Below are 15701 nucleotides of genomic sequence, written 5' to 3'. Positions count from 1 at the left end.
AGGTTACTTCAGGACCCATGCAGAGACCTCAGCTGTTGAAGGCCAAGAGGAAGAAGCTAAGGGGACTCTTCAGCTAACCTGTCATTGTCTCAACTCCTAAGAATGGATTTGGAGAGTAGTCTCCTAGTGTCACCTTGAAAGGAGCACCCGTGGCAGCAACATCTCTGACACAGAGTTATACAGTTAGGGACCCCACTGTAAGGGCAAGATAACTGAAGTTCATGTTGGCAGGCATGGGTACTGTCAACTGAGGGAATGCTGGCTCCAACACATCAGGCACTGGCCTTCCCTGTCAGAGTGGAAGCCAGTCTCTGGGAACCCTATACCCTCCTCTCTTTTGCTGGAGGTTCTCTAGACCCAGGATCTACCATGGACTTTTAGGTATATGGGGCAGGTCAGCAAAAAGGCACAACATGCTTTGGAAGCCTTGTCTACTTTTCTTGAGAGTCCCTAGCCAGTCCCAGATGCTTCTCCAAGACCCTTTTCTCTCTTGAGCATGAAATACAAAGCATTCACACTCCCCTGCTTTTGTGATTGCTTATCTGTGGAACACATGACCAACCCACTTCCCTTTACTGGGTCCCACCCCGTAGTTGTCTCTGAATGAAGTCTAGGCCCTTGGTCCAATCCTTCGGATTCTTCTTACACTTCTATCCCGCAGTGTGCTAATCCTCGATTCGGGAGCCTTGATCTTGAGACCTTTCTCCATGGTAGGAACAAGGCAGAACAGATGGCTTTTGCTCTCCTTGGTCCAGCTTGACATGGAGTGTGTTTTGTCTGTTTAGTCCGTTTACAAGGCATAGACAACAGGTTAAACCATAATATGGGATTGAAATTACAAACAGCTCAGAGCCTTAGGGCCAAGTTAGTTTCCCAGAGTGGGAGCAAAAGGAATTTTACTTTCTCATCCTTTACTTCACTTCAAATAACGTAATAATTAGAAGAACTAGAAAAGACAGGATGACAGGGGACAGGAAATGGCCACAGGAGTTCTATATGAAATAGGCAGACTCTTAGACAGTTAGAAAGTCTACCCTTTGGACAAATCCAGAAAGATTTAGCAGAGCAGGATTGGCAGAGTTCCTTGGCCTTCTCTGCTAGGTTTTCTTTATAGGTAAGACCTGAAACTTTACCTTGAAGAGACAGGAAGGAAAGTAGAACTCATGTTTGCTGGGAGCTGTTAGGTAGAGAAAGGGGTCAGGGACGGAACCACAGAGGCCTTTTCTGATTTATTTACTTAGTGACAGTCAAATGCCTCCTTGTCCACATACCCTCTCTAGTGGGGACTGGTGTTGCTGTCCTGATGGCAAGTCTTGGGGGGAAAAGGACAACCCAAGTAATGATAAACTAATAATGATTATAATAATAATAATAAACAACTGCCATTTATTGAGCAGTTAATGGATACCAGCTACTCTAAAAATGCCTGACATTGAATCCTCACAGCATTGTATGAGGAAGATACTGTTAACCCACTAGGGATTGAAGGAATTAAGTGACTTATCAGAGGTCACACAGCTGATAAGTAACAGCCAAAATTTGAACCCAGACAGCTGAGTTCTGCTCTGCATTATTATACACATTACTGAAAACATTTTCCAGAAAGGATATAAAGTCCTTCTTTCCTGTCTTCAGCCATGACCATTCCTCCCCTGTGACCCTACCTCTTTTCAAGAGGGTGTTCTCCTCCCTACCAGCTCTTCAAGGCAGGAACCTCAAAGGATGTCGGGACTCCCCACACTCGTTACCTGCTGGCAGAACCTGAGAGCTCCACAGGGCTCATTCCCAGTTCCTGCTGATAACTTTCTTTACCTCCAGATCAGTGCCCCAGACTGTGCCCTCATGGTGACTGTCATTGAAGTCAGTTGGGAACTGTGTAAAAACAGTCTATCAGGTGACTCACTTTGTTCTCAAGATAATTTATTGGCCATTGCCAGATAATTGGCTATTGCCAGATTTCAAGGTATGAGACCACATGGAAAATAGAGAGACTTCCTCAGCAAGCTGGGAGAAAATAAAGATTCTTCACCCTGGATAATCCCTCTGCCCTAAGAGCACAGTCTCAAGAGCAGGTATTTTTGATCAGAGGTGAGCAGGGGTTTACGGATCTCCTAAAATTGTAAATGAAATCCTAAGTGCTTATTTTTTTTTTCATGTTCTCAAAAGAATGTGTGGCTTTTTTCAAAGGTTAAGGAAGAGTATGCCTACTGACATCCCCACACACTGCCCCTTGATCCCCAAAGGTGGGTGCTCCCGCGGGGATATTGCTCAGACACACCCTAGAGAAACATTGTGCCCCAAGACCCTGCCTCAGGCTTTCTTGCCCTGAAGCTCTTGCCCCCCGAAGCCAGGGGTGGTGGTTGAAAATCATTCATCCCGGGGCAACTCCAGGGAAATCCCTGCCTTGACAAATGGGCCTAGCCAGGCTGTATTCCAGCCCTGCCCCCTGGCTGGGGCCCCTCCCTGAGGCCCCCAGCCTGGCCCAACCCCCACTCCACATGCACATAAAAGGGTCGAATTCTCGTGGCTGCTCCATAAATTTTATTCCGTAAATATTAGTTTTCCCTGTGTTTAATAAAGCAGTGGCCCGCCTCCCCGCCTACCCGCCCGCTCCCCGGGGCCGGGGCTGGGGCCAGGGCTGGCTGGTGGGAGAAGGGACTCTTTCAATTGCTTTGGAGTATTTTTAGAAAAAAAAATAATATAAGGTGGTTTACAGGAGCAAGCCAGCAAACCAGGAGCAGGACTAGGGACCTCGAGGAAGTTCCTGCAGGAACTTGACCTAAAAAATAGAGAAATAGCGCCACCTAGGCTGCAAGGCCTATTTGGCCGGGCGGGCTGGCTCACCCCTCCCCCACCGTCAGCCGGGACAGGCCAGGCCTTTGCTGGGAGAGAAATCGTCACCCCTCAGCACTCCAGCTGGGCAGCACCTCCATTCCTCGGGCTTCACCAGGGCTTTCCCAGCAGCCCTGAGGGCAGGGCCCAAGCCAGGTCCTGGAAAACGCCATGAGGGCCACTCTGTTCTGTCCCAGTCAGCCCAGCTCCCAGATCAAGGAGTGTTTCCAAAGGGTAGTAAAGTTATTGCAAAGGGAAGAAGGCGCTTCTCGTCCCTGTCTGCCCACTGAATCCTGCGGAGCCAGCCCTGGGGTGTGAGGTAGCAGAGTGGGATCTGTGCCCCTGTGCTCTGGACTTGGGAAGAATCGGCTCCTGTCAGGCCCAGACCCCTCCATGGGTCCGAAGTAGTTCACCTTCAGGGAGCACTGGGGGTGGGGGTGGGGGTGCTCAAGTCTCCCCGAATGCTCAGCCCACAGCACCTTGATGTTACCCCGCGGTCCATCTGAACTCCCCTTTCTTGCCTTGCTGTTTGTTGGAACTCCCCATTTTCAGAAGCCCTTTCCTCCTCCTTCACCCTGGTCCCCTGGGAGATAAGGGGCCCGTGTGTCATCCTGCGTACAGAGATGGCGGGAGTGGGGTGGGAAGAGGCTGTGCCTCTTCTCTCATCCTGGGTTTGGTCTTGGTCTTGACGTTGTCATCAGGGGCATTTCCTTCTCTCCAATTCTTCTGTCCTTCATTTCCTCCTATTTACGAAGCTAAGAGGATTTGCTCCAGAGACTCTCAGGGAGACCTCAGGTCCTCTTAATTACCCTTCCTCGTGGTGTGGTAAACTCACTTTATCGTCCTGCCCATCTTCTCGCTATTTGTGCTATTAATATAATCAGTGTTTACATACTCATTTCCTCTGTGCTGTTTCTCTTCATCCTTACACTGGCTTATAGTCTCGGAGGACAGGGTTAGTCTTTAACACTAACTCTAAATGTATCACCAGGCTGGTGTCATGCTACTAAAGGGTGCAACTTTATGTTAACTGGGCTTTTCATACAATCACAATATGCTGTTTGAGCTCTACCCAGAAGTATTTCTCTGTCTTCCACCTTTCCTGAAGAAGGAACAGTTCAAAAGCAGTAAGCGACCTTCTACAGGGCAGCCACCAGACTCAGAGCTCAAGCTCCTTGGTTCCTAGTCCGTGGCACCGAAATGAGTAAATGTAGTGGATTCTGTAGGGCACTTGGATACAGAGAGACACGCTGGAAGAGAAGGGCGCCCACACTGGGGAGGGAGGGTTTTCCTTAGCTGCCGGGACCTCCTGGAAGCTGCTCCTCCTTGTCAAGGGCTCCTTAAGGCTCTTTTTCTCTCCTGGTCTCTTGGACGGGGCTCCAGAAGATCCCACCCTGAGGCGAACCACTCAGAGGGAAAGGGACCCTAGGGGATCCTTCTCTCCTTGAGGATCTAGAAGCCCGTCTATCCTGTATCTTCCATCCCAGACCCATCAAGGAAAACTTTCTCGTCTCCTGAGCTTTGCTTTATGGTGGCCTTTATGCTTCCCCTCAATTCTGGGGTCTCATTTTTCTACCCTGGCACAGGAGAAGTCATGAGGTAGCACCAAAACGTTCTGGCAAAAATCTCAGTCCCTTGGAAGCTATGACATCCTACCTGCTTGCAGTTACTCTGTCCAGGAACCCAGCAGATTTTGCTATACTTTCCACCCTCCTGGACCCTTTGAGTGGGTACTAGCCTCTCGGCATTTAACTCTCCTGGGTTTCTGAGGATCTGGGCCAGCCTAGGGGAACCCGGAAGGAGCATTGGAAGACTCCAGGGTGTGGGGAGCACTCAGCCATTGACTCACCTGGGAATATTGTGCCAGGTTACTCGTCCTGCTGGGCTGAGGGCCAGGAGTTAAAGGAGCAGGCAGAGCCGCACTCCTCCCTCCCCTCACTTGGGGGTTAGAATTGGGGAGGAAGCCTTGGGGGGCTGCTGGGAGTCCCTTCCCAAATCTGGGTGTTGTATTGACCTTTTCATATTGGCAGCTGGAAGGGGAAGCCCATCCCAGCTCAGCATTGTTGTCTAACATGGTTAATCAGATCCCATAATCCTGCTGTGGAAATATTGGGCCTCACTCAAAACAATAGAGACCAAGAATATTGTGGTTAAATTTCAACCAGCTGCCTCCCTGGCCTGTTTGCCTAACCCCTACCCCCCTCTCCTGGGCCAGAGTCCTCCTGGCTTTATGGACCCCTGATAGGATCGACAGCCGGTCAGAAATGGGTGACAGGAGAAGGGAGGATGGAGCAGGGGAAGGGTAACCCTCTTGGCTGGCACTCCATCCTTCCTTGCCTCCCTCTCCCGGCCTTGAAGAGGGGGCAAGGGGTGGTGAACTGCGTTGGTGCTGGTGGGGAAGCCCCCGTACATTCTGGGCGCGTGTTCAGGCATCAAGAGCAGTACTGCTGGGAATCCTCGGGGGTAAAGAGATCCCTTATTCAAGAGAGAAAAAAACTTCTGCCAGATGAGAAGGAGAGCCTGCCAGTTTCATTTGTTACTGCTGCCTGGCGCTTCCAGAGCACAAAGCAATACTGGTCGTCCATGGCACCTATGGAGAAATAGAAGGCACTGGTTAAGGGAAGGGGAGCTGGTAATAAATATTTCCGTTTCATTAGGAACCTGATAGAATGGCAAATATACATGATACTTTGGTGATGTATGAAGGTGATACTAACACCCCATTTTGATTGGTTTTCAGGTAAGGGAATGTCCATGATGTTGCTCTCTTTGATAAGAATACGAATAACTGTGGCAGAGTGGTTTATATAATGAGAATAGCAGGACAGAGGGAATAGATAAGCTGTCCAATGGCATTTTGAATTAAAAAAAAAAAAAGATAGTGTCTGGATTGTGCTGAGGGGGAAAATGAGCTCAGTGATATATTCAGGAAAAGACAGAGGGTGTTCCTCTTGGAGATCCTGGGGTGCCCCGCTGGTGAAGTGGCCAACTTTGAGTTCGTCCTTGGCTGTCATGCACCCAGGATGCACAGGGCCCAAGTTGCCCTCACGCTGCTTTTGGAGGTATCACAGGCAATGAAGTACAGTGAGGCCCCAGCTCCAGTGCCATGGACTATTGAACGGTCAAAGTGTATGTGCATCTTTAGGATCGGAAGAATGAAAACAGCAGGACTGTGCCAAACGAAACTCTATTTACTTGATCTCTTCCTATAGGGTGGGGATTTGCTGTTTCAGAAGACATTCGATGTTTCCAGCTAATAATGTACCATGTGAAGATTCAGGGACTGGCATGGCTCCCGTGGGTCATTCATCAAAGCCACTTTAAAGCAGGGATTGCTTGGTGGGAGCTGAACTTCCCACTAGAAAGACATCTGGAAAATACTTCCTGAGAGTGGGAATTAAGAGATGTGTACGCTCCTGGGTGAGAATTCAAAAATGCCTTGGAGTTCCCGTTGTGGTGCAGTGGTTAATGAATCCGACTAGGAACCATGAGGTTGTGGGTTCGGTCCCTGCCCTTGCTCAGTGGGTTAATGATCCGGCGTTGCCGTGAGCTGTGGTGTAGGTCGCAGACGCGGCTCGGATCCCGCGTTGCTGTGGCTCTGGCGTAGGCCGGTGGCTGCAGCTCCGATTCAACCCCTAGCCTGGGAACCTCCATATGCCTCGGGAGCGGCCCAAAGAAATAGCAAAAAGACAAAACAAACAAACAAACAAACAAAAAAAACCCAAAAAAAAAAACCAAAAATGCCTTAATGGCAGTCATCAAATGGAATTGAAGCAGGTATGACACTGATGGAAAAATGACTTAAAGGCAATGAAAAACATTTCAAGAGTTAAGAAATTTGGGTAACTAATGGCAAGGATTCAATGTGAAGATCCCCAGTGGAAACGCTAAGGAATGGCGCTGTCTTCCTGAACAGGAAAGGGACGGAAAGCATCTAGCTGGTTATGCTGTACGTAGACTTGAACTGCAGAAATCCAGCAGAAACTTTTCAGGTCACTGCAAAGAAACTCAAACGAGTGGCCTGGGTCTGTTGGACATGTGTTGGAAATGAGGTAGAAAACCTCATATTCAGCAAGAGACAGGAATACTTAGACATGTACTTACTCATACATATGTGGAATACCTACTCACTGCCGTTCCCACAAACAGGGCCATTGTGCCACTAGTTGCATTATGGCCACAAGGACATAACTTATGCTCTCAAGAAGCCTACCATCAAAAGATGATTTTTTAAGTTAAAGTATAGTTGATTTACAATGTTGTTCCAATTTCCGCTGTACAGCAAAATGACCCATTTGTATCTATATCTGTATCTATCTGTATCTACATTCTTTTTCTCATCTCATCCTCCGTCAATGTTCTGTCCCAAGAGATCAGACACAGTTCCCTGTGCTGTACAGTAAGACATCATTGCCCATCCATTCTAAATATAATAGTTTGCACAGAGTTCCCGGCGTGGCTCAGCAGTAATGAACCTGGCTAGTATCCATGAGGATGTGGGTTCGATCCCTAGCCTTGCTCAGTGGGTTGAGGATCCGGCATTGCCGTGAGCTCTGGTGTAGTTTGCAGATCCAGCTAGGATCCCACGTTGCTGTGACTGTGGGGTAGGCCAGCAGCTACAGCTCCAATTTGACCGCTAGCCTGGGAATTTCTATATGCCATGGTGTGGCCCTAAAAAGATAAATAAAATAAAATAAGATAAATAAAATAAAATAGAATAAATATAATAGTTTGCGCAAAGATAATATTTAAAGCATAGATTTCCCCCCCCCCCCCAGTTTTTCAAGTGTGTTAAGTAGAAAGTGAGAGCCCTGGTTTTTTCCAATGTAAAAGACTCCTTTGGGGAGGATGTGGGATGGACTGGGAGTTTGGGTTAATAGATGAGGACTATTGCATTTAGACTGGATAAGCAATGAGATCCTGCTGTATAGCACAGGGACCTATGTATAGTCACTTGTGATGGAACATGATGGAGGATAATGTGAGAAAAAGAATGTTAAGCAGGGTGGTTGGTGGCGGCCTTATACTTATATGTATAAACTGGGTCACTTTGCTGTATAGCGAAAATTGACAGAACACTGTAAATCAACTATAATAAAAAATAAAGAAAATATATGAATGAATGCATGCTTTTTTTTTTTTGGTATTTTTGCTTTTTATTTTTTTGTCTTTTATAGGGCCACACCTGCAGTATATGGAGTTTCCCAGGCTAGGGGTCTAATTGGAGCTGTATCTGCCGGCCTATGCCACAGCCACAGCCACAGGGATCCGAGCCACGGCTGCAACCTACACCACAACTCATAGCAACCCCAGATCCTTAACCCACTGAGCGAGGCCAGGGATCGAAACCTGTGTCCTCATGGATACTGGTCAGATTCCTTTCCGCTGAGCCACAATGGGAACTCCAATGAATGCATGCTTTTACAAATAAATTTAAAAAAAATAACCCTATGGGTAAATCCTATTACTTGCATTTACTTTTTCTTCGCTATTTACATGTCAGTACATAAATCTCTTTAAAGGGGTAAATTATCCTCACTCTGAGCTACATAAAAAGTTTGAAAAACACGCTCATGATCAGAAAGTAGAAAGTTGAGCTTATTCACTCCATTTCCCCCTTACTCTGTCTTTGATCACACAGGTCTCCTTGCTTTTTCTCTAATATGCAAGCATGTTAGAGATTTTGCTCTGTGCATTTCTCTCTGCCTAGAGTGCCCTTCCCTTAGGTGGCCCCTCGGTTGAAGCCATTACCTCTTTGAGGTCTTGGCTTAACTCTCATCTTCATTCATATCACTGAGAAGTGAGGCCGCCACTGACCACCCTACTTAACAGAGTGACCTACCTCCTGACCTAGCACCACTGCCCACAGGCTGGCTGTACTCTCAATCCTTTGACCCAGTTTTGTGTCTTGTGTTCACTGTCCCTGTTCCCTTCTAACACATTATATATTCTGTTTATTTTTAAATTTTTATTAATTTTTTTATTGCGGTGTAGTTGATTTACAAAGCTGTGTTCATTTCTGGTGTGCAGCAGTGATTCAGTTATACATATACATATATATTCTTTTTCATATTCTTTTCATTATAGATTATTACAAGACATCAAATATGGTTCCCTGTGCTATACAGTAGGACCTTCTTGTTGATTTTATTCATAGTAATATTTTGCTTACTTTTATATTTTTTTGACTCCCCAATGCCTCCCCACTAGAATAAAGCTCCATGAGGACAGGAATCTTTGGGGTTGTTTTTGTTGGTTGGTTGGTTGGGTTTTATTATTTTCTCATATCTTGAGCACCTTACACAGTACTTGACACTTAGTAGGTGCTCAGAAATACTTGTTGAGTGAATAAATGAAGAAAGACTATTGCACGTACCTGCATACACACAGAGATACACATACCTCCACAACAGCTGTATCATGAAGAGGTTTTAGAAACTTGTGCATATACGTGAATGTAGTCTTTTTTGTTTGGGGCCGCCAGTCATAAGGCAAGAGTGGAGGTTAAATACCATTTTGTTAGCTATAATCATAACAGAATCAATTTGTCATTTTGCAGAAACTAAGAGCACAAGTTGTTAAAAAGCAAGTGATGAGTTCCTGTTGTGGCGCAGCAGAAACGAATCCGGCTAGGAACCAAGAGGTTGTGGGTTCAATCCCTGGCCTCACTCAGTGGGTTAAGGATCCGGCATTGCCATGAGCTGTGGTGTAGGTCACAGACATGGCTCAGATCTGGCTCTGGCGTGGCTGTGGCTGTAGTGTAGGCCAGCAGCTACAGCTCCAATTCTACCTCTAGCCTGGAAACCTCCATATGCCGTGGTTGCCAGCCCTAGAAAGCAATAAATAAATAAATAGCAGGTGACTGTATGCCTTTTTGCTTTCTTTGGCTATAAAAGGGTGCTATCTCAACCAAGAGAGATGAGTGAGAGCGTGTGGGTGGACTAGCACATACCCAGTTACAGAAAGCTGACAGGTGGAGTTCTCCTGTGGTGCAGAAGGTTAAAGATCTGGCATGGGTTTGATCCCTGACCCAGGAAATTTCACATGCTTTAGGTGCCAGAAGGGAGGAAAGGGAAGGAAGGAAGGAAGGAAGGAAGGAGAAAAGAATAAGAAAGGAAAGAAGGAAGGAAAGAGAAAGAAAGAAGGAAGGAAGGAAGGAAAAGGTGAGGGAGGGAGGAAGGGAGGGAGGAAGGTGAAAGGATGTCAGGAGCATCTGTTGAGTATTAAGTGAGCAGAACCCTTACCCCTTTATCGAACAGTCTCTGAACTAACATCTTCCAAGATTCTCTTTAAGCAACTAGTCTCTTCCCAGATAGACACTGGGGTGGAAATAAAGCCATCAGTAAACACGTTATTATCCATATACAGAAATATATTTATATGTATGTCTGTCTGCAAGCATCTTTCTGTCTATAAGAGTTTCCCAGTCTTTAGTCTCTGACTTGAGGGGAAAATTCTCTTCTCTGTAACTAATTCTGCGTCCTTTTCCTACCTTTTCAAAGTCATCAAAGAAAGGTCTTTAATGCTTGAATCTCTCTGAAGTGCCTTGTAATGAGCTTATTGTTAGGGCAAAGGTAACTTGACATTCCCATTTCTAATCAATAGCCAGCTTTCAAAGCATTGTTAGTTTTGAGTGGCTCTAATTGGATCTCCAAATGTGTCCCACACTGATCAGAGGCTTGAGAGACAGGCATGCTTCTTTCATTTCTGCATATGGGCCAAATTTGGTGGAGTTGCCAACCTCTTCATAAATCAACAGTAAAAGAGTGATCCCACCCAGTTGGCAAAGTGGTCAGTCAAAGGATATAAGAAGCTTAAAAGTCCAAGATGAAGGTAACAAGAGTCTCCTAGATTTGGAGAGAACATGAGGGACTTGAACAGAGGTCAACAACCCAACAAGCTTGCCCTAGGAATTGTTCACCAAAAAACTGGATTATGATGGAGTCAAACAGTTCTGGATTCCAACTCTAACGCCCTCACTTACAAGCTCTGAACCTCAGTTCCTCATTCATAAAATGAAGATGCTTTTCATTTCATTCATAAAATGAAATGAAAAACCTTGTGAAGTTTACATCTGATAAAATTAGGGTTTCCCCCGTTTACTAGATCATCCAGCTTGGCTCTTAATGATTCTGAGAGCCAGTATCTTTGCTTGGGCCACCGGCCTTTCCTGAATGTCCTCTTCATTTCTTTCAGTCATTCCTTTCACGCCTTCAAAACTGATTTCTTCCAAAAGGGCTAATCCCAGTCTAATCGTTATTGTTCCTTTTCTTTCCTCTTTCTTTTTTTTTTTTTTTTTTCCTTTTCTTTTTAGGCCTGCACCTATGACATATGGAAGTTCCCAGACTAGGGATCGAATAGGAGCTACAGCTGCCAACCTACACCTCAGCCACAGCAACACGGGATCCAAGCTGCCTCTGCAAACTACACTGCAGCTCACAGCAACGCAGGATCCTTAACACACCGAGCGAGGCCAGGAATCGAACCCACACCACATCCTCATGGATACTAATCTGATTCATTTCTGCTATGCCACAACAGGAACTCCCCTATTGGTTTTTTAATCCCAGATTCTTGTAGCTCGAATTCATATTATCTGTTAACCTATCTGGCTATAATGCTTTATTCTGTACCCTTTTATGAGTGGCATCCATGGCTTTGCAACTGCCTTTTCTTTCCCATGACTTATCAACTGCCTTTTCTTATCCCATGACTTAATTAACTTATTAAATAGTTAATTCCTTGAGGGCAACAACTGTGTCTTCTATTTTTCTGTTTGCATCTTCTGTCCTTACGTGCCTATTATACTCACACAAGGTAGATGCTTCCCTAATAGAAGGAAGCAGGACCTCCGGATCCCACCACTGTCTTGGGCACACATATATGAGGATTCTGATGTAGTCGCTATAGATGAGTAACAGGCATCAGAGAACCGCTACCGCTGGTGAACCCTGCAGAAAATAAAAACGAATTACACATGGTTATACAGCTTGTATTTTTAACCCACTTACTAGCCCTACAAGGTAGGTGATATTAAGTTTCACTTTATAGATGAGAAAACTAAAATTCGGAAATTCAGGTGAGTTCCCCAAGACCACACAGGTCGAAGGTATCAAAGAGAGTGTTCAGGCACAGATCTGCCAACTCCGGGCCTAGCGCTCTTTCTACTGAGCCAGGGCTGCTCCGCACTGAGTCGGTAGAGGATATTTGACTAACTGCATTCCTGAAATTTGCCTCATTGTGGCTCAGCACCCATGGATTTAGAGCAGGATTGATCTGGTCAAGAGTCAGGATTAGGAGAAAAAAGACCAGTTCATTATAGAAGGATGGACCTACACTGTTTGTGTGTGTGTGTGTGTGTGTGTGTGTGTGTGCGCGCGCACGCATGTGAATCACTAAAAGCACATGGTGTTTGTACTATAGCACTACAGTCAAGGCTGATTGAAAACACTAACATGGTAAGCTACTAAAGAGATGTTTAAATTATCAGGTTCTAAAGTATATTTTCCTCCCCTTCCTTTCCAACCTATTTTTCCCACTTGCACTCTTCTAAGTAAAAAATTAATTACATTATCCAAAGACATAGATTTTTCTTTCTTTCCTTCAAAATAGAGATGATTGAGGGGCAGAAGAGATCTAAAGTGGAGAAAAGAAAAGCTATTTTACCAACAGGCCCAGGACTCTAATGTGAAATGCCCTGATAAGGCTCAATTGCTGCTGCTCGGACCCTGGGCCGTTGGTGCCTCCAGAGTTGTACACCTCCGTTCTCCAGTTTTACTGCTGGCAAAAAGCCTGGCAATGACCAGAAAAAGAGCCAGACTTTGTCTGAGAGGTCTAATGGATTGGCCCAATTCAGAAACTACACTACACCAACTGAACAGCTAAGAACATGAGCAGCCAAGAAATGACCAAAGTCCTTAGGCCCCAGTTGGGATTAGAAGTGCTCCAAGGTCCTGAGAGAGAATGGATATGTGTATATGTATGACTGGGTCACTTTTTTTGTACAGCAGAAATGACCACAACCTTGTAAATGAACTCTGCTTCAATAAAATGTAATAAAAAATAAAATTTAAAAAGTGCTCCAAGGTCATTGCTATAGAAATTATGATGCTTTCAACCTCTGCTCTTCTCTCTACCTTCCTCTCCTTGAAGGCGACTGGACTGAAGCTGATCTAAATTTGAGATTCATGAAGTTCCCGACGTGGCTCAGTGGTTAATGAATCCAACTAGGAACCATGAGGTTGCGGGTTTGATCCCTGGCCTTGCTCAGGGGGTTAACGATCTGGCGTTGCCGTGAGCTGTGGTGTAGGTTGCAGACACGGCTCGGATCCTGCGTTGCTGTGGCTCTGGCGTAGGCCGGTGGCTACAGCTCCGATTAGACTTCCAGCCTGGGAACCTCCATATGAGGCAGGAAGCGGCCCTAGAAAAGGCAAAAAGACAAAAAAAGAAAAAAAAAAGAAAGAAAAAAGAAAAAATTTGAGATTCACATCTTGAACAGCCATTGTGTCCTGAGAAAAGATTGTAGGCTTAGAGCCAAAAATCCCCAGGTTTAAGTCAGTCTTGACTATGGGACCACAGGCAAGTTACTTTACTTCTAGAGCTTTAGAGTATAATAATTGCTGTGCACAGAGAGCTATTGTGAAGATTTTACTACGTGCTTAAAGCACCTGTCATGGAGAAAAGACTAGATAAATATTAGCCCTCCACCTGACTCTCCTGGACACACCCTGATCACTGCTCCTAAGTTAGCCAGGCCAAGAAGGTCTAGACTTAGATTGGCACACAATCCAAACCCACGAGGTTGTACTGCTATGGAAGCGCCCCTGATGCTAAGCCATATTATCAGCACTGCCTAAGTAATTCTTATTTGACGTGGATCAGATCTTTACCAGAGATTTGTATTCAGCAGGATCACAGCTTAAGAGGAAAAATGAGAAGAAGAATGGTTAAGTTAATAACGGGTTATAAGGTAGACCCTCTGAGAGAAGCTCAAAGAAATTGTCTTTCACTTGGAGAAAAGAAGATTGAAAGGAACAACACTTCAACCATAACCCTTCAACCATAACACTTCAACCTTAACGGGGATAAATAAGTGGCTTAATGGCCTTACTCTCTAAGACAAGAAAAAGAGGAAAAAAGTTGAATTTGCATTAGAGAGGGAGGAAGAGAGAAAGAATGAATTTAAGGCAAAACTTCTCTAAAATATTATGATCAAACACTGGGATAGGTGACCATGGAAGCCTATGGGATTTTCTTTTTTAGACCTCCCCAAAACAGAGAGCCCCTGTTAGTCTGGGCTGCAAGAGGTACTAACCTAGCGAGGTAGTGTGTCCCAGAAATATAAGCAGGAGATGGGTGGGGAATATTGCAGGGCTAGTTCCCAAACCCGGGAAAACAAACCTTAAAGCAGCTTGGGAGCTTTCAAGGAAAAGAAGCAAAGTTAGAGTAATCTGTGACTGGGAGACCCAGAATCCAAATGCATATATAAGAATGAACATGGGGTGTGGGAGTACAGGCAAAGGGGAGTACAGGCAATGATCTATTTTGTCCCCAGGTGGCAGACTTCCCTCCTCCCTGGGGGAGACACCCTACCTTCCCCTCAGTGTCCTTTTCTGTCATAAGAAGTGCTTGGATTAAGCAAACCCTTCTGAGTCCCTTCCAATTCTGAAATAGTGTTTCAAATGGTGACATTGTGGACCAGAGGATGTGTGAGTACATCTTCGAAAGCATGTACCAATGCTTCAAACCCAGGCTGTACTGAATGCATGAGAGCTGCCCAGAGGGCCAATACCTCTGCAAGGGTGAGGGCTGGGGCTCTGGGGTCAGTTATGGGAGGTGGGGTTTGAATCCCTCAGCCTGGAGCAAGTTCCTTTACTTCTCTGAACTTCAAAATCTTCATTTGTGAAAGAGGGATGATAACGTTCCTTTGAAGTCATAAGTTTAAATTAGGTAATGCAAGTAGAATGCTTAGTATAATAAAATCTAATAGATTCCATGTATCAGGCACATAAAGGTCAAGAAAACAGTATCTATTGTGTTAGTATTCTTGAAATGAGAACTTTCTATTTCTCACCCTTTTATTTCCATCTCTATTGAATTTGTAGAAAATACTGCAACCAAATCAGATAGTTTGTGGTGCTGGTGGTGTTTGTTTTTAACACACTTGGCCTTTCTTGTTTTAACAGAATGAATCCTAATTCATCAGGTTTCCTGAATGGCATTAAAATACACCTGCAACTCATGATTACCTCTCTAGCTGCCTCCACGCATTCTCTTTGTCATTTGTAAAGTAGAACTGAGAGTAACTATTTAGCAGCTCTTGTGTGCGGGTCGGTGTCTTTGAATCTTTTTTGTTTGGTTTTGTTTGTTTGTTTCCATTCTTAATAAGCCCCTGCCCTGCGATCAATGCCTGCCCGGCTTAAACGTGGTCACTCGTGGTTCCTCCCGTATTCTCTTGGTGTCACCATTTAATCGCTCTTCTCTTCACCTTGGCCTGTTCCTTTGCAACTTCATCTTGCCCCCTTTAACAGTGTTTCCAACACAACCCCCCCCCCGTTTGATTCTTCATGAGGCTGGATGCCCCAACTCCCAGCTTCACACCGAGCGGCCGCAGGTTGTGCACCGGGCTGATACAGAATTCAGCTCCACCAAGCTGAGAGGGCGCGTCTCCTGGGTCAGGGTGGGGCACCAGGTTATGAGCGGCCTCCTGTCTTTTGGGTTTACTTCCCCGCAGGGGACACCGTAGGCGGCTATGCGGTCCGGCCACTGCCCCCCGCCCCTCGCGTCCGGCCGCGCCGTGGGTTGCGGTCTCTGTGGGGGTGGCAGCTCCCGTACGGGAGGTTTGCGCCTGGCGGGGCACCCCGGAGCCG

The 15701-nt window shown here is 45.8% G+C and overlaps 2 protein-coding genes across 2 annotated transcripts in view; both read left to right on the top strand.

Annotated features, from left to right (window-relative positions):
• The window catches only part of SLC23A3 (solute carrier family 23 member 3), a 98191-nt gene extending 97671 nt beyond the window's left edge, over positions 1–520 (top strand). Inside the window, 1 exon segment of the mRNA XM_021074746.1 lies at positions 3–520. The gene's annotated coding sequence lies outside the window, so the exon portion shown is untranslated.
• Positions 1–5696, top strand: part of NHEJ1 (non-homologous end joining factor 1) — an 89463-nt gene extending 83767 nt beyond the window's left edge. Inside the window, 1 exon segment of the mRNA XM_021074747.1 lies at positions 3–5696. Within this exon segment, the coding sequence (XP_020930406.1) occupies positions 3–77 (75 nt within the window). The 3' untranslated portion in view covers positions 78–5696.

This window comes from Sus scrofa, chromosome 15 (genome assembly GCF_000003025.6).
Source record: "Sus scrofa isolate TJ Tabasco breed Duroc chromosome 15, Sscrofa11.1, whole genome shotgun sequence".
In the NCBI taxonomy this organism is placed as follows: domain Eukaryota; kingdom Metazoa; phylum Chordata; class Mammalia; order Artiodactyla; family Suidae; genus Sus; species Sus scrofa.
This window is presented reverse-complemented; position numbering and strand designations above follow the sequence as displayed.